Consider the following 18,858-nt stretch of genomic DNA (forward strand, 5'->3'; position numbering starts at 1 on the left):
TTTAACAGTTTCTGAGCAAAAACTACAGAACCCTGTGCCTCCCCCTCCCCATTCACCCAATCTCACCCCGAGTGACTGTTTGTTTGTTTGTTTCCCCCAGTGAAAAAAACTCCTCAAAGGGAAATGTTTCGCCGATGGGGAAGAGGTGAGACAAAAACGGCAGAAGCACTAACACGCATCAAAATCACTGAGTTAAAAAACTGCTTTGAGCAGTGGGGGGAAAAGTCTCGAAAAAGCTGTATTGCATCAAATGGAGAGCAGTTTAAAGGTGACTGAAGTTTAAGCATATAAGAATAAACACACAGTTTCCAATAAATACATTGTTTTTTGAGGGGTCCCTCCTCATGGCCCCAGCATATAGCATGTAATGGCACACAACAGGGTTTCAATAACGAGGGAGGGACCCACGGGACCCCCAAGGGAGTGGTGACACCTGGAGGACACGGCGGGTCAAAGTGGACCAGGTCATGGGGCTCCCTTTCACCAAAAGCCCCAACGCCCCCGGCGGCAGTGGTTCTCTTGAAAAGGCCTGTGGGCGGACCACCTGGTTCACAGCAAACGGGGAACCGGAACCCTTAGTGTTGGCTGCAGGTTACACCGCAAAGTCTGTGCAACGAATTTCCAGGGACAGAAGTGCACAAGAAATATGGAACACTCACACTGCCTGAAGATAAATCACTACTTGAATTTCACAGACACAAGCTTTGTCTCTGTTTATTTTATGTAACGTTCTTTTCATTTAAAAACCTCACCCCCATTTTACAGATGGCAACATTGATGCACAGAAGCAAAGTGGGTTGCCAAAGTACAGGTAAGTAGTTGATTATGAAACTGCTCTTTATATGGCTATTTACATTTGTATTTGGAAAAATATACACATTAACTATATAGGAAGCATTTCATTTTAATAAAAGTCCCTTAGTCACCTTATACCACAATGTTGATGTTTTTTCTTTAAAAAAACTATTTACAGAAGTCTAGAGTAAGACCTTTTTTTTCCAAAATCTTTTTTAAAAATAGTCAGGTATTGCAAGTTTTTTTTAAGTATACTTTTTTTTAGGATTTTATTTACTTATTTTTAGAGAGGGACGGGAGGAAGAGGGAGAGGGGGAGAGAGAGAGACGGAGAGAGAGAGAGAAACATCAATGTGCGGTTGCTGGGGGCTGTGGCCTGCAACCCAGGCATGTGCCCTGACTGGGAATCGAACCTGAGATGCTTTGGTTCGCAGCCCGAGCTCAATCCACTGAGCTACGCCAGCCAGGGGTTAGAGTAAGATCTTTATTCTTTATGTCCACAGGCATGGATAGTCAAGTATGTCAGAAGGAAAATAATTCCACCTTCTGGTCTCTTCAATAAATATTCTGTATTTAATTAGTAGTGGCAAACACATCTAGTGCGTGAATTAAAAACTAATTATAAAGTATTTGGGAAACGCATAAGAGATAATTCAAAACACACTCACTGACTTTGAAAGCAGCCTTTGAAGTTTACTGTTTCAGATTAGAATTAAAATGACTGAACACTACCAAAGTGGGCATACTGAATCATCCTAAGAATCTCCAAATTGTCAAAGATACACACAAGTAGTAAAAGATGAAGAAAAATTATAATAATTCACTAAAACGAGTGATGCTGTTTTACCTTCCCAAACTATAGGTATCAATACGACTATTCAGATTGCTGTGAGAAGTTGGCATCTCACGATTTAGGACCGGCACTAACAGGAGAGGTCAGTGTGGCAGGACCAAGGCCAAAGACGAGAGAGAAGCAAGCACACCGGGCGCTCTCCTCCCTGCCCTTTGACAGAAAGCCTCCACCCCCTTTTCCCTTTAAAAGCCGAGAGCGGAACAGTGGGAGCCCCTGGCCACGGCCAGACAAGCCCTGCGCCCGGGCTCCCAGCACAGAGCAGCTCCAATCAGAGAGATGCTATCGTCCGCCTCGGCTGGCCTTGCCTCTCTGGAGCTCGACACCGTCCCGCTGTCTCCCCTTTCCCAGCCCGGCCAGGCTCCAAGACCAACGAGGGCACCCGTGGCCTTGAAGGTGGAACTTGAAGAAAGCCACTGCGAAACCCCGCCCACTCCCGGGACAGCCTCAGGGGACGCTCTGGGGCGGCCCGGGCCTCGCTGCTCCCGCAGCACACCACACGCTCTGGTCTCTGCTCACACACGGAACCCCCAGTATCGGCTCCATCTGGGGGCTTTGCCGCACGGCTTGGGTCCAAGAGAAACGAATACATCGAACCTGCCCTTTTTCTGGGGAAATCAACAGCCCCCCCCCAACGCTGGGGCGCCTCAAAACCACCTGGGAAGCTTCTTTAAAGCGCAGGTGCCCCGTCCTGCTGGCCGCAGGGGTGGACATTGGGCGGCACTGGGTGGGACCCAGGAACCTCTGAGTCTCCGCACGGTCATGGCCCCCAAGGTTAAGAACACTGCACTGGCCTAACCCTAACTTTCAACTGTGTGTGTGTGTTGCACGTGTGTGTGTGTCCACACACTCAGGAGAAACCTCAGAAGCTGCTGGATTACTTTGTTTGCGTGGATGCAACTCACACTGCAGTTTCAGAAGTCTGGTGTCTGTGTACCTTTTGGGAGGCGGTGGCTATAATAATGAAAAAAGGCCAGGGCTTCTGTCATCGGTGGCGGTTACGAATGCACAAACCAAACCCTCCGCCCTCCCTCCCACGCCTGGGCCTCCTCCAGGTTCCTTATCTCAGCGAATGGCACCACCAGCCGTCCAGTTGTGCAAGCCAGACACCGGGAGTCCGTCTGACACCGCCCGCCCGCCCACCACCGGGCCCGGCACGCTCACCTCCCACACATGTCCACGTCTCCCCACCTGCACCACCGCCACCCAGGGCCACCCCCACGGCCCGCCATCCCCACCCTTGGCGCCCTGCCTCCCGCGGACTCTCACACGGCGGCTGCGGTGACCTTGCCAGAGGGAGATCCGGTCACGTCTCCTCCTTCCGCTGCCTCCCCTGGAGTTAAGCCCCAGATACGGCCGGCGACTCGGCCCACAGGGAAGGCTCTGCCTGACTGGCCTCCATTGTCCTCTCTCTGCCTGCTGGCCTTCATCGGGAACCCTGAACTCGCCCTACCCCCTCGCCCACGGGCCCTCTGCAGAGGCCGCCCCCAGCCTGGTCCTGTCCCCGCCGCTGCTGCCGCCTCCTCCTCCGCCTAGCGAAGACTCCTTCATTCTCGACATTGCTCAGCACAGCCGTCTCCTCCCTGGGGCCTCCCTCGCCTCCCCGGCCAGCACTGCCCCCAGCCGTGGCCAGCACACACCATTGCAGACTCAGGTCACCAGTGATCACTGGTGGTCTCCCCCCCCACACCCCGACGCAGAGTGTACGTCCACCACGAAGAGGTGGGGGGAGCTATATTTCCGTGCCTGCGCATGTTGGGGTCAGCAGGCCCCGAACTGGTGAGGGGAGGCACCGACGGCCTCATGGTGCCTTACGGTGTGACAAGGACCTGTGACTGATCCCAGCCAGCACCTCCCGCCACCGCGTGGGAAAGTCTCAGCCACCCACCTGGCCCTCGGCCCGAGGTGAGGGAGGAGGGTGGGCAGAAGACAGATGCCGTGGGCTCCCCTCCACGGGTGCACGGGCGGAGACCCGGCCGGCACACTCCGACCCTGCTACCGTGGCGGTGGAAAAGGCTGTGTGCTCCCAGAGAGCCAAGGCGAGCTCAGAAACCATTTGAAAATGTTGGCACGGGGCAGAATTCTGAACACACTTCCCTAGTGTCTCCCTGAAGGGAAAATTTACTTTTCTATTAGAAACTTCCACACCAGCACTTCGGGAATGAGAGGCTGGGGCCCTCCCTGCTGCGGCTGCTTCCGAGGCAGTTCAGCCCCGCCCCCCCCCCAGTGCTCCTCAGAGGAGTCTTCAGAGCCCGGCGCCCGCGGCCTCCCCCTCTCCGTGCCCACGCCGGACCGCAGAGGTTTCCCTTTCTAATGCCCGCGCCGCCTTTCCATCACAATGAAGACAGCGAGTGGGGGGATGGGAGGAGGGGGGCGGGAGCACCACGGGTCACCCTCCACTGAATGTGGGCACAAAGGCTGCTTCCTGTGAGCCAGGAACCTGCAAACCAACCCCCAGCTGCTCCCCGGGGAGAGGCGGCGCGGTGGAGCAGGGGGTGTGGGGGCTGCCGGCCCTCCAGCCGGCCTCCCTGGCGTCCACCAGTCACACAGGAGTCGTGCCTCCAGGCAGCTGGGGGAGGCAAACCCAGCCTACAGACCTAGTAGTCCCTTCCCAGGGGCCCGAGCATGACTCGGCTGAAGAGGTACTCTCAACCAGGCCCACCCTTTCCCCCATCAGGTGGGGGCTTCTTCTCCAACGGGCCTCGGCCCGTTTTCCCCTGGAAGGCCCGCAGCGTGAGCCCAGGGCTCGGCCTGCAAACCCCACCCCCCCAAGGCAGACGTGGTTCGCCCACCTGTGCGCGCTCCCCGTGTCTTGCTGGACCAGCGGGCACGCCACCTCTTCAATGAGAGGGGGTTGGAAAAGCAGTGTTGGGAGAAAGCAACAAATACGTATCTGTTATACATTAGACTGTTTTATGAGTAAGTCATCCACTGACTCAGTTTAGACAAATCAATCAAAAACACTTAATCCAACATTCTAGGGCCAGGTGGAGGCCCCAAACCCCACGGACACAGGTGTGCCCATCTCCCCGTGTCAGATGCCCAGCTTGGGCTCGAACGGCGAGAACCAGCGACCCCTCTCTGAAGGGCACACCCAAACGTGTGCAGGTTCCTAGGCCCTTCTCGGCCACCTGTGGGGTGGCCCTCATTCAGTCCAGGTGAAGAAAGGCTTCCGTGTGTGTGTGTGTGTGTGTGTGTGTGTGTGTGTGTAGGCAAAATCTCCAAGAAACCACTCCCACACCACCAAAAAGTAGGCAGGTAGGACTTTCCCAAGTGGTTTACCTAAAAGGTGACCTTCCAACACTGCTTTGATTTTAGAGAGACAGAGACAGAGAGAGAGAGAGAGAGAGAGAGAGAGAGAGAGGGAGAAAGAAACATCAATTTGCTATTTTGCTTATTTATACATTCCCTGGCTGGTTCTTGCACGTGCCCTGACCGGGGATCAAACCCACAACCTTAGCGTATTGGGGTGACACTAATCTCCTGAGCTCCCCAGCCCAGGCTCCAACAGCGTTTTGGAGTTATAGCTGTAGACATTATATAAAATCAGTCTTTTGAAATGGGATTCTGGTTCTCAGGACCCTAATACATGGGGTGATGGCTACTACCACTCCTTACCAACAACAACCCTTGCTTTGTCAGAAAAACATTTTCTAAGTTTCTGATCCACCACCAAAGACCTTGAAAGTGAAACGAAGTTAAAAGGGACGCGCCGTGAGAAGGAGCCTTGAAAAGGAAGGACATTCTGACACATGCGACAAGCTGGGCGGACCTTGAGGACAGCACGCTGAGTGAAATGAGCCAGACACGAAAGGGCAAACACTGGGATTCTACTCCCTGAGGTCCCCGGGGCAGTCACACTCACTGAGACAGGAAGGAGAAGGTGGTGGTTGCCAGGGGCCCAGGGGAGAGGGGAGTGGGGAGGAGGCGTTTAATAGGCACCGAGTTTCCGTTTGGTAAGACGATAGGTACATTTTACTACAATAAAATCAGAAACATGAAATGAAGTCGGGTTCAATGTGAGAAATGGGAAGAGAAGTAGGATGGGAAACTGGCGGGCTGACTTTTTTTCTGAGGGACATTGTAAATGCTGAACTGCGCACCTTGTCTCCTATGGAAATAGGGAGGACCACGCTTCCGGCGGGCCGGCTCCGCGTGGCTGCCCGTGCCTGGGCCCTGAGTGAGGGCCTGCATTCCGGTCAGTTTCACCGGAAAGAGCCTGGATGTCACGTGGCTCTTGCAAGTTTGAAATGAAGGATTTTGTGTAGGGCCCTGGCTGATGTGGCTCAGCGGACTGAGCTATGGCCTGCAAACCCAAAAGGTCGCCAGTTCGATTCCCAGCCAGGGCACAGGCCTGGGTTGTGGGCCAGGTCCCCAGTTTGGGGGCACGCAAGAGGCAACAGATGGATGTATCTCTCGCACATTGCTGTTTCTCTCCCTCTTTTTCTCCCTTCCTTCCCCTATCTAAAAGTGAATAAATAAAAAGAGATTTTGCCCTGGCTGGTGTGGCTCAGTGGACTGAGCACGGGCCTGTGAACCAAAGGGTTCCCATTTCCATTCCCAGTCAGGGCACATGCCTGGGTTGCAGGCCAGGGTCCCCAGTTGAGGGCCCACAAGAGGCAACCACACATTGATGTTTCTCTCCCCTTCTTTCTCCCTCCCTTCCCCATCTCTAAAAATAAAAAAATAAAATTTTAAAATAAAACAAAGAATTTTGTGTAGGAAAAGAATTTTTTGCACCATGAATGAATCATCTTCATGATGTGACTTAGGCAAAAACTATATTACCTTCTGTTTCTATTGGCATATTAATATAGTAACTTATTTAACCTAACAGTAAAATAAAATTTTATTAATTAAAAACTCCTTGTAGAAAATCTAACATTTTACAGTAGGAAAAATACAAGTACTAACTCCATGACTTGTTTGTAAAGCTAGAAATAAATTCCGTATGTATCTTTTATTGCAATTTTTAACGAGTCCAGATATTTCCTCCACCGTGATTCAAAACTCAATTAAAACACTGTAAATCCTCCCCCCAATATCTAGCCACCAGTTCCCCTGTGTTAAAGACGCACAACTTTCTAAGAAACGCCCAGCACAAAGGACCTGTCTTCTTCCCATAACTCAAAACAGCCGAAACACCTTTCCGCCTGGCCAGCAACCTCACCGACATGGCGACACACTCAGACTCAGGGACAGGTGCGGCCAGGCAGCACTTTAATTAGCTGATGTTTACGGGATGCAGCAGGCCTGCGCCGCCCGCGGGAGGCCAGGGAGGAGGCACCTTATCGAACTCCAGGGCCGCCCTCCCTCGCCTGCACTTCAGGTCCATTACGAGCCCTCTCGCAGAGATAGGAATCCTGCTGCACCAGCAAATTCCCGGGGCGACCGAGCACCGCCTGCCTCGCGGGCCGGCGGAACGGCGAGTGCCGACCACGACTCGGCTTCCTCTGCCAGACGCCCTGGGAAGCGCCACGGGCAGATTCCGGGCGCATTTGTCCGGGCCACTTGCAGGGACTGGAGTTTGCGTGCGTCACCGGAAGCCACCTGGCCGTCTCTGCGATTTGGACAACTCTTCTTTTTCAAAAGCCAAGTTGCATTAGAATCCACTTTTGAAACAGACAGAAGCAGTGTAGTAGGGGGTTCTAGTTTTTATAAAAGTCCCTAACTACTGGGGGAGGGGGTTTCGCAAAAGAAAAGCACCCTCATTGTGTTTTCTTTGAGTTCAACAAACAACCAAACAAAGAACAAAACGACCTGCTCCCGCCGTCTTGGCAGCTCAAAAAAAAACAAAACCCTGTTTACAAAGAGCTGTCCCAACACCTCCTCCAGGTAACTCCGCTCGGAAATAGAGCCCGAAGGTGCGACCCAGCTCAGCTCGGAGGCTGGGTTACTTACTGGTTTCGGCATTTTCGGTTCCTGGTGGGTTTTCCTCAATTCTCAGGAAACACTAGTCGCCAGCGGCAGCTGAGACGGCTCGGCTCTCGGGACCTGGAGGCAGGCGAACGCGTTAGAGCGCACAGGCGTCCCCTCTCCTCCCGCCCCGCGCGCTGCTGCTTAAGAACCCGCGGGCCGGGCGGCGCGCTCGGGATGAGTCACCGCCCAATCTGCCATGACGACGGGCCGGGCGGGCGCGCGCCCAGGGGGTGCCGGGCCGGGACCCAGGCGGCGGGCCTCGGCGGGGACGGCGCGCGCGGGCCGGGCCGCGAGGGTCCGGGACCCGGACCGGGAGGGTGGGAGGCCCGGGTGCCCAGCGCGGGCGGGGCGGCACGGGGACGCAGAGGCGTCCGGACGAGGGTCCACCGCGTACTTTTCGGGGCTTCCAGGAAGCCAGCGGGGAGCCCAGCAGAAACAAGTTTCACTTTGTGAAGCAACCGTTTGCCCCACGGCTGAAACCACAACCGTCAAGCCTTTGAGAAACACTTTTTAAAAATTGTCCCCGCCCGCCTCAGCGAGGCGGAGGGACGCGGGCAGGGGCGCGTCCGCGCAGCCCGGGCTCCGCTGGCACTTCGGGAGGGGGACTCGAGGGGGGCAGAGGAAAGAAGTGGCGCGCGGAGCAGCCGGCGCGACCACACTGGCAGGTTCAGCCTCACCTGCCGTTCATTTGGGCCAAACCAAAGAACCGTGCGCTGGGGACCAGGCGGGGCCCCTACGGGCCGCACACCCCAGGACCCCGGGACCCCAAGGCCAGCTCCCCTCGGGGACCACTAGCCCGGAGCTCGAGCGCGGTCCTCCCCTCCGTCAGGCCGGCCCAGCCACACCCGTCGTGGAGCCCCGGCCACTGTCCCCTCCGCGGAGCGCGTGTCGCGAATCCCCCGGCCGGGACCGACCCCTCCGCCCGCCAACTACGGCCGCGCGCTCGGCTCACCTACGGAGCGTGCAAAGGTCTGCTGAGCTCCTCCGCTGTCGGTGCGTCGGCGCTGTGTGCCCGCGGCCGGTGCAGCCTAGAGTCCCCGGAGGGGCGGGGTCCTGGGGCCGCGCCCCTAACCGCCCCGCCCGCCCGACCTGCGAGGTGCGCCCGCGCGCAAGATGGCTGCGGCCACTGCCCACGCCCCCGGCGCCCTCCACCTCCCGTCCGCCCCTCCCCGCCCCGCCCGGCGCCCCTGAGGCCGCGGAGACCCGGGTGGAGGCGCATTCCTTCTCCCACCCGCCCCGCAGGCTGTCTTCAGCGGAAAGACCTTTCTTTCTTCGGTGCTTGTCCCTTTGCCCTTGGAGAACTTTGCCGAATTTGATTGCAGGTGTAAAGTGTGAGACTGCCTGCCCCACAGCGGACTGAGGGAAATCAAGAAAATGTAAATAAACCTGGAGGACTGGTGGCCACAGTGGAAGTGCTGGGCCGTTCTGGGGTGCGGCTGTCCCCGTGATCAGGTCATTTTGTCCTTGCGTCGGGACCGAGGCCGGGTTCTGAGAACCCAGAGCCTGGGGTGGACTTTATCTGGCAGCTGTGTCTCAGCGCACGTGGCCGGCCGGCCTGGGCGGATTCGGCCCAGGAGGACAGGAGCAAGAGGACGCTCGATCACTGAACGCGCTCATTTAAGGACACAGGTGGTCTCGTTTGACTCGAGTAGCGCAAAGCTGTAACAAAAATCTCCAGAGGGAGAAATGCAAGGACTTATTTTTAGTACTTTTGCAAGTAGCTCTCAGGGATTTTAAAAAACACATGCACTTCGGTGGCCAATAGGGTTTGTTGCACCGAGATTTAAGAGAGCTGGTCTGGAGCCCCGCTTCCCACATGGGGTGCCCAGATGAGGAGTGCCACACATCCCCTGGGAATTGCACATTTCCAGGAATTCCCCCAAACCTAGGAATTAGAAACTCTGGGACTAAGGGGCCCAGCAGTCCATGTCTTCAAACCCTTGAGGTGGTTGTGCTGTAGACTAAGGGTTGAGACCATTGCATCTCCAGAACCCCTTTCCTGGGCCCACCACTGACTACTGCCTGTGGCGTGATTATGGCGCCTATTTCATGGGGTGGCTATGAGGATCAAAGGAGGTGGTAACATGTAAGATGCCTAGAACGGTGCCTGGCACACAGAGGCGCTCGAATCTCTCCCTGCACAGAGTGACCACCACACTCTCCCCGTGTGCGGACTGGAGACACCCGCAGCACCCTCCCACGGAGGTTGGTGGGGATTCGGTGGAATCAGGCGTGCGAAGTGCTTAGCACACCGTGGGGCTCCTGGTGATGGCCGACCTGCCGCAGGAGCTGGCTGCCTCCGAGGCCCCCCTGTTAGTGGGCACCGGTGACCCTCCCCCACTGCAGGCGCCGGGCATGTCAGCGTCCAGGTGGAGCAGTGGCCTTTCCTGATATCTTGTCTGCTTTGTGCACACAGCTCTGTTCCCTCTGAAAGGCTGACTTCCTTTTTCACTGAGATGAAGATGGAAAGGTAACCGCACTGCGGTGGGAAGGAAACCAGGAACAACACCTAAGTGACCTGTGGGAATAATGGTTCCGATCGGACACCCCCTCCAGGAGGCTGCCTTCGCCCCCCCTCACCGCCTGGAGCCTGGCCAGCCACTTCCGGTCTAATGCTGCTGAGGGTTCATGCCCCCAGTCTTCCATCTCAGCGTGTCGTCTTCTGAACTAGAGGTTTGGAATAGCAGCGGCCCACGGCCTTTATTTCTGAACTTGACCTTTTGGGGAAATGCTGAAAAGTGAGAAGATCACAGGTTTCCGAAGCAGAGAGATGTGTCTGGATTCCAGACGCAGCACTCGTAGCAGCCACTTTGGGCGAGTGAGTCTGCCTGAGCTCCCGCCTCTCCGTCCGTAGCACGGGGGTGACCTTGTTGTCGTGCCCCTGGGTCACAGGGTGGGAGCGTTTAACTTACTCAGATTCGACTTGTAGGTCTGCTTTCCTTGCACAAGGCAAAACAGTATAGAGTCCTATTTGCATATGCATTTCCCATATATTATACATTAGGGAAGTATTACACATTATATTTACTTGTTACTATGCAGCCCTCTCCCAAGAAAAAACATTTTTAGTGTATCTTATGAGTAGGTTCAGGTGATTTTCCAGTGGTAATTTGTTGTCCCCTAATTATAGAACCTAATATCCCACCACAGCCACCTCTGCCTCCCCCCACCCCCGGCAACATACACAGAAGACAACTTTAATGAATCTGTAAAAATTGTTTAGGACAGTGGTATAGAAGCTTTGGTGTGCATAAAAATCACTCATGTCCCAGCCCTGGCTGGCGTAGCTCAGTGGATTGAGTGTAGGCTGCGAACCAAAGTGTCGCAGGTTCGATTCCCAGTCAGGGCACATGCCTGGGTTGCAGGCCATGACCCCCAGCAACCGCACATTGATGTACCTCTCTCTCTCTCTCTCTCTCCTCCCCTTCCCTCTCTAAAAATAAGTAAAATAAAATCTTTAAAAAAATCACTCATGTCTCACCTTAGTAATTGGGGGTTCAGTAAGTCTCAGGTACCCCTGGCTGGTGTGGTTCAGTGGACTGAGTACCAGCTTGGGAACTGAAAGGTTGCCGGTTCAATTCCTGGTCAGGGCACAAGCCTGGGTTGCAGGCCAAGTCCCCAGTTGGGAGCACGCAAGAGGCAACCCTGATGTTTCTCTCTCACATCGATGTTTCTCTCCCTCTCTGTCTCCCTCCCTTCCCCTCTCTCTCAAATAAATAAATACAATCTTAAAAAAGAAAAAAAGTCTCAGGTAAACCCTGGATCTACATCTTTAACAAGTCTCCGTCAACATTGGAGAACCCCTGGTTTAGGGTGTGGCAGGGTCCCAACACATTTAGTTCTGTGGCCTCTCCGTTCACCCTCCGTTTGTGGAGTTACTCCCCTGTCTTTGTAAGGCACAGCTTCGTCCGTGTCTGACGGTCAGTGGCAAGGACGGGAGGAAGTGAGGAAACCCAGAGCCGGGAGTCTCGGGCAGCCTTCCCTGCCCTGCTGCAGACGAGTGGCCCTGAATGACGGGCTCCTTGCTGCAGGTTTGGGCTTTTCAGCTGGAGGAGGGGGATCACGTGGACACGTGAGGCTGGTGGTGAAGTGCCTGCCGGGAGCTCTTCAGGCCGGTGACACTGCAGTGACAGCCCTTGGGGCAGCTCTGGACTCACGGCAGCAAGGACAGGAACGTCACCGGGAACATCCTCCTCCCCTGCTTGCAGCCTCCCATCAGATGGCGCTGGAGCTGTCTCCGTGCTGGTGCCAGGCTTGTCCCAGGAAGAGAGGCTCACAAATAGGGTGGCGGTCTCTAGACGCAGTCAGTTCAAGAGGACAGTCAGCAGGCAACAGGGGGCCGTATAAAGTGCCCTTTGCCAAACAAGGACTTAGGGTATTCTTCAGGGCTCCATAACCGTGGGTGAAAATTCGGGACAGTGACCCGATGATGGGGAGGAGGATGAGGGCAACAGGGAAGCTACTTGAAGGCCTCTGCTGGGGAGCGGTGACGTTTTATCGAGTGGAGTGGGGGTCCGCAGTGCCCCTGCTGGTGCCCGTTGTGCCTTTTGGTGGAACGAACTATCTTACCCCAGGTATTTCCCATGCAGCATCGGGTAAGCTTTTCATTGGCAGAGGTCACTGTTGAAGCCGACTGAGTGTTTCATGTGATCTTATTAAAAGCTCCGAGATCCCAGTACGCAAATCCCTGCCACGATTTCACGTTCCTTCCCGACCTCGGAGGGGTGGCGGGGTCCTCGCACGTGGGTGAGAGAACTCGGGAAGGAGCAAGGACTCACACGGCCCGGCAGGCGGCCACGCTGCCCGGCGTCCAGAATTAACTCTAAGGGTCTTCACAGGACGACGGGTTAGAAGGAGCCTCGAGGTACTATTTTGATGATATACTTTCTACAATTTGGGTCTTCAACGAAAAATTCTGGCCTCTAGTTGTTCTATTTCTAGTTGTCCTTGGTTTTTCAATAATTTGCGTACAAAGCCATAGCGGTTTTTAGGTGAAGGGGTACTGATGACCGCAAAACCTGTTTGACTAGCAAATTCCCAAATGGCAAGGCTTCTTGTATTACGTTTTGTCTTATTCGTGATCATTCCAGGAGCTTTTGTTTCAGCCTGAGAGCATGTGGCGTGGGGATATAGTGGGTGGGACCTTGCACTCCATCCGTGTGGACGCCCTGCTCCATGTAGAGCGGGAACGGCCCCCTAGGGGTTAGATGAATCGTCCGGCCTCCCTCACCCAAACCTCTCTCGTCAGGATCCCCGGTGACGTCCGTCCTGCCACGCCCAGACATGGCACTTCTCTGCCTCGTCTTACAGGCCTCCTGAGCCACCTGGAACTTGTGGAACGCTCCCCGGGGAGGTTCTGCTTCTAGGGTTTCTGTGTCCTCCCCCTCCCCATCCCTCCCTCGAGGCTGGCTCTCCCATATGGCTCCCACCGCAGGGCGCTCACCTGTGTGCTCTCTCCTCCCAGCTCCTCCGATCCAATCCCCCCCCTGCTCCCCCCGCCACCGAGGGTGAGATCACGTGCACAGCCCCCACCTCCCTCTCCAGCAACAGCCGTGGACGTGGTGTGTCTTCTGTGTTCTTGGTTTTTCTAAAAGCGCTACCCTCCCAGTCTCAGTTAATGAACAGCACCGCATCAGCCCCGTCGCTTGGCCCCGCACCTGCAAGTCCACCCAAATTCTTCTCTTTCCCTCAACCTGGCGCGTCCAGTCCAACCACCTCACAGCCCGTTTCAGAGTGGATCAGGTTGGACCTCCCCACCCCCGCCACCGTGGGTTTTAGAGTAAGATTCGAGCCCCTTCCTTGGCCCGGCGGGATCGTGCTCCTGCCTGCTTCCCCAGCTGCAGCCTCCTCCTGTCTCCCCTTCTGCCCGCTGCCTCTGCTCCAGCCACCTGAGTCTTTGTTCTGGGCCTCAGGGGTCTCTGCCTGGAGGGCACTTCCCCATCTCCGCCAGCCTGGCCTTTTCTGCCCTCCCAGGCCTTTGCCTAAGTGCCACCTTCTCGGAGAGCACTGCCCACCCCCCCACGGGGAGTGCCACTGCCCTGCCACTCTGCCTGCCCTGCTGTGTGGAGAGTTCTCCGTGGTCTCCACGGTGGTCTTGCCTGTGTGCGTCTTTATTTTCTGTCCTCTCACCCTCCCCCCACAGGCACAGCAGCTCCCGTCTGCCTTGTCCACTGCTATGTCCCCAGCAGCTAAAGGGCCTGGTGCCCAGTAGGTGTCCAGTCAGTAGGTGACGAGCAAAGGAAAGCCTGAGCCGTGTAGTCAGCACCAAGCCAGTTTCCTGGGTCAGCTTTCCCTCGTGCACACACCTGCTGTCTGCCAGGAGGCCAGGCAGGGAGCCGCGTCCTTTGCCTGTATCCCAGCCGTGCAAACCACCGCTGAAAACCAGAGACGGTAAACCACACGTTGAAGAAAAAGGAACACATCCATTTAGAGTCTTTCTAGTTCTCTCTTAAAGTTTATCCATTCCGATACCAGGCAGGGTTCCTGCAGGTCCGCTGAGCTCTTTTCAGGCACAGCGGGCTGGGAGGGGGCGGGAGGCACGAGCACACACCCAGGCGGCAGTCTGGTTGACTGCGAGGAGCAGAGCAGAGCCCGAAGCCCAGGTGACCAGGGACCCATAGCCCAGAGAGGCCGGTCAGCAGGTGACCGGGGACCCATAGCCCAGAGAAGCCGGTCAGCAGGTGACCAGGGACCCATAGCCCAGAGAGGCCCGGTCTGCAGGTGACCAGGGGGCCCGTAGCCCAGAGAGGCCAGTCAGCAGGTGACCAGGGACCCATAGCCCAGAGAGACCTGGTCTGCAGGTGACTGGGACCCGTGCCCAGGGAGGCCTGGTCTGCGTGCCTCCGGAGCGCAGGACGAAGGGGAGCCCAGGGCAGCAACACGTTCACGTGGTGGCTTTCTCAGGAAGCGAGGGAGGTCCGTCTGCTCTGTACTATCCACAAACATGTTATTGTGTCATTTTAAAAAAATGATAAAATGTTTTCAGAAAATAATTCAAATGACAACTACATACCCACTATCCAGATTTAATAGAATGTTATGTTGTCGCATTATTTTTAGAATTTTTTACTAAGAAAAGAAACGAGACCGAAAGCAAGCACCCCTGTCTGCCCGGTCCCCGCAAGGCGAGCCCTTCCTTGAAAGGCCTCCGGTCGCTGTGCCTTCTCTAAGCAGGGTGTAAGTTTCACATGAGAAAAAAATCCACTTTTGTGAAACAAACTGTCTCTCAAATACATTAGACTTAGTAATTGGCTGTTTGGCTGCAAAATACAAACAGGAAACACTTGTAAATCCTCATCTTTCTCCTCTTTCTTTGGACCGTGAAAGCTAACTTGGTAACACAGCCAGTGCCCAGCGTGGCACAGACAAGTTGGGCCTCGGTTGGGACTGCCGTCTGTTCAAACTGTGGGCTCCCTGAAGGCAAGGCCAAGGTTGGCGGTCTGGTGGCCGAGTGCCTGGAGCAGTGCCTTCGAGTGGCGGGAGCTCAGTCCACCTTCATCGAGTGGAACGACCTTGGAGCCCCGCGTATTTTCTGCGGCGACAGTATCTTACTAGGTATTTATGCGTCATCTGGGTCCCAGAGATTTGACACGTGAACTGGAGAATTGGCAATTAAAAAAAATTTTTTAAAAGGTGTTTGATAACGGCGCGAACGGATTTCTGCAGCTGGTGATAAACGTTATCTGCCCCACGCGGGCCTTACTGAGTCCTGCAAGGAGCCGTTCCAGGATGAAGTCATCTGGGTCGCATCCTAAGCAAAGCTGTCGGCTGGAACACGGGCCACATACGTCACTGGACAAATATTTATGGAGCTCCTACCCCTTGTTAGGCACTGAGCTACAGGGGGAGCTGGACAGATGAAACCCCCGAAATGACACTTCATTAAAGGTTGGCCTTTGGCTGTGTGGGGTCTACCGGATTCCCATGGATTTCCGTAAAGTCAGCCATGTCACTGGGCCAACATCCCCAGACTGGGTCCTCCAGTGACCCCGGCAGCCTGACTCAGGGATGCGTGGAAGGCCCCATCTGGAGCTGGCCCCAACTCCGCCGCTAACGGGGGATGCGGGCACGTCACCTTAGACAAAGCCGGCGGCGGCAGTGGTGGCGGAGGTTGGAGGAAGGACACTGCAACTGGAGGCAGGCAGTCAGTCACTGGGGAGCAGGACGCCCGGCCACCCCCAGCCTCTGCTGCCAGCTGTGGCTGCGCTGGCATGTGGGCCCTGTCCTACCACACTCTAACTTTCGAGACAAGCTTGAAATCCTGATTTCAACATGAAATCCCCCCATTCTTACATGTTGGCAATGATTTAGAATTTTGTTTGAAACACTCTGCAGGCCACGCACATCTGGGCGCACTGGTGGCCTCGTGCTCTGTGGACAGACATGCTGTGTCATCTGTCCGACCCCTGGGCTCATCCCGGTGCCATGTGACACCTGCTTCGTTGCCGGGCGCGGTCATGGTGGGCAAGCCCTCGCCCCGGAGGTGCCAGTGCCAGCGGGGGCCGCTGTCCGTGTGTCTGCACGTGGCAGAAGATGCCCCGGCTGGCCCAGGCCGCAGGCTGCCATTCTGCACACACGTGAAGTCAGTGCTGGGGGTGGTGCTTCCTATTCTGAGAATTGTCACTCTTGCGCTTAGGGGATGCTCAAGGGGAAGGCCCCCTCGCCCATGGTGGGCCCTGCATGCTGAACCAGGAAGAGCGGCTTCCAGGCCCCTGCACGACGCCTTGCCAGCACAGTTGCGTTGTGCATCTAGGCCAGCAAGGTCCCATGTCCTCGTCACCGGCCTGTGATTGGCGGTCGCCGCCGCCGCAACCTGCTCCCACCCGCTCCAAGAGCCCACAGAGGTGATCGTGAGCGCCAGGCAGGTGCTGGACGCAGGGTCACTGCGCTTCCAGGCAGCTTTCCCTTCTGAGGACACCTGGCCGTCTCAGAACACGGGGCACTCTAGACACGCTTTCCTAAGACTTGCTTTCACTTTGAGATGACTCTTACGAAAGAAAAGCGAAACTCCCCACCCACCATCCGAAGCTATTTTAAGTCTCAGAGAGCGGGGTTTGCCACCCTCTGTCTCCTCGACGTGAGGGTGTGTGCCCGCTGGCCGACGGGGTGAACCAGAGACGCAGGGAAACGGTTTTGTGAATTTCCGGAGGCTCAGAATGCTGGTGTCACCTGTTCTTTCCCCTTGACCCCGGCGCCTGGCCCTGGCCTTCTGGAAGGCACCGCTGAGAAGATCCTGCCACGGAGAGAGACCCTGCTTCCGTGTGGACGACTGGCTGTTTCCCGGTCTTGGAGGGTCGAGGGGACACGTCACCCCTCCCTGTCCCCGCAGCAGAGAGGGTCTCGCGCAATCTACACGCCGCCAGGGAGCCGGTGTAGGGCGGGCACCTCCCATGAGACGCCACCTGTGTCCGGTGCTGTGGTTCCGTCTCGGGGGTCTGCGCGCACGCAGGTCCAGGCTGCATGTGGCTGTGTCTGCAGTGCGGCTCCCAGCGCTGGGGCGAGGAGAGGGGCATCATTTATCAGGCATCTTCCGAGACCACCACAGAGGCTGCTGATCTCTCTCCCGCGCCGCTCCAGGCCTGGTGACGAGAACCGTCCCCGAGGGTCATCTCAATGCCGTGAACGTCCTGCTCACACTCTCTGTGAGCTGGAACGAAGGAAGACTTCTTTTCACCCGAGACTCCAGGGCGCTCTCAACCAGCATGGTGTCTGGGCTCCGTGGTTTTGATCCCCGCAGAGTCCAAGCGCCTGCTCTCTGCTCTGCCCCAGCGTGCCCTTCTCCCCCAGGCCCTTCGGAGCGCCGCCGGCCCATCCCCATCGGGACCCTTGCCGCAGCAACTGCGCCTCACCCCTCTTTGCAGACGCTGCTCCGGAAGCAACTTCCCCTAAATAACGAACTGGGCTCCATTCTCCCAAGCCCTGCACCAACCGATGTTCAACCCTCTATGACTCTACACACTCGGTCCAGGTGTTTATGCCTATGATTCGTCGCATCACAGAGGATCTCTCATTGGTGAGAGTGTTTCACTGGGAGGCAGGGCCTTGGGTGGGTCCTTTCTCCCCTGGTCTGTCCAGTGTCTGACCCAGGGCCGAGCTCGGTCAGCGCCGTGGTCCCGTCGGCGTGACTGCTGGGACCCGGCACTTTCCCCGCCGCTCCCCACGGCACCAGGGGTCTCGGGAAGTGGGAACGGCCGAGGGGCAGCAACGGGCGGCTCACTGACCCTTCATCCTCAGAGAGCTTTCAGGATGTTCTCCCGCTGAAAGGAATCCAGCTCTGCTTTGTACTTACTCCTTGTTCTTCCCACTTTCTGTTTCCTCGGCACCCTGTGTAGAATAGGTATGCCTTTGTTTACATGTTACTTTCTGCAAAATGGGCGTGGCCTTGTTTACACGCACTTCCCATTTCTATGAGAGAGGTGAGGTCGTGTGCCCCCTTCCGGTTCCCCGCCAGCTCGGTGGCTCTGCTTCGTTACCCGCCGTGCTGCGGCGGGGTCGCCTGACACCTGCTCCTTGCACCTGCGGAGTACCCCTTGTCTGCGTCCACCGTGCTCCACCTGTCCTCCCTCCCGTGCTGGGCACTCAGGTACCTCCACAGGCGCCCCAAGTATTGCACATATGCCCCCATGGACCTGAGAATTTCCCTGGGACACATAACCACGAGGGAACGAGTTGGGTCCTCGGAAGTTTGCCATAAAACGTCACCCAAGCAAGGACAAGTCAGAGCATGGAAGGGGACACTACCGATAATGACACCAGGACCAGAGGCATGAACCGTGGCTGTCCCGGGCCAACCAAGTGCAGGGTCAGCCTGGTTGAAAGTCTGACTGTGTAGAAATCGACTGAGATGCAGCGGCCCGGGGGTCCCCACCTCCACCGCCCGCCACGCTTCCTCGGCGCTGTCACCGTGGCGACAGAATCCCGCATCACTGCCGCCGTCTGCTCTCCTCCCGCCGCGCACACGTCTGAGCGTCTCCACCCCGCTTGCTGGCCTCTCAGATTTCCTTATTTGGACATTATTCCTTTACTTTGCCGTGTTTTGTTGGGGTTTTATTGTTGTTTGCAAGAGTGTCTTCTGTTTCCTAGCTATTAATCCTGCCGGTTTTAGACACGGCAAATATGTTCTCCGCTGGCTGAGTGGGTTTGGTCCCTGCTGTTGGATTTGGCCTTTCTACTCAAAGGCCTCCATTTCTTTTTTCCTGCCTTATCGTTCTGTGTTCCGGACGTCCCGGTTCAGAAGCACTTTCTTTCCCTGCTTCAGAAACACATTCCCCTTCCTTTTCTTCCGTGGACTGTTAG

The 18,858-nt window shown here is 56.3% G+C and overlaps 1 protein-coding gene across 1 annotated transcript in view; it reads right to left on the reverse strand.

Annotated features, from left to right (window-relative positions):
* EZR (ezrin) overlaps positions 1–8,669 on the reverse strand; it is a 46,273-nt gene extending 37,604 nt beyond the window's left edge. Inside the window, exons 1-2 of the mRNA XM_028510038.2 lie at positions 8,516–8,669; positions 7,546–7,638 (exon numbers count right to left, since the gene is read on the reverse strand). Coding sequence (XP_028365839.1) covers positions 7,546–7,557 — 12 coding nt within the window. The 5' untranslated portion in view covers positions 7,558–7,638; positions 8,516–8,669. The remainder of the gene's footprint in view (positions 1–7,545; positions 7,639–8,515) is intronic.
* Between the last annotated feature and the right edge of the window lie 10,189 nt (positions 8,670–18,858).

The sequence above is a fragment of the Phyllostomus discolor genome, chromosome 4 (genome assembly GCF_004126475.2).
Source record: "Phyllostomus discolor isolate MPI-MPIP mPhyDis1 chromosome 4, mPhyDis1.pri.v3, whole genome shotgun sequence".
Classification (NCBI taxonomy): domain Eukaryota; kingdom Metazoa; phylum Chordata; class Mammalia; order Chiroptera; family Phyllostomidae; genus Phyllostomus; species Phyllostomus discolor.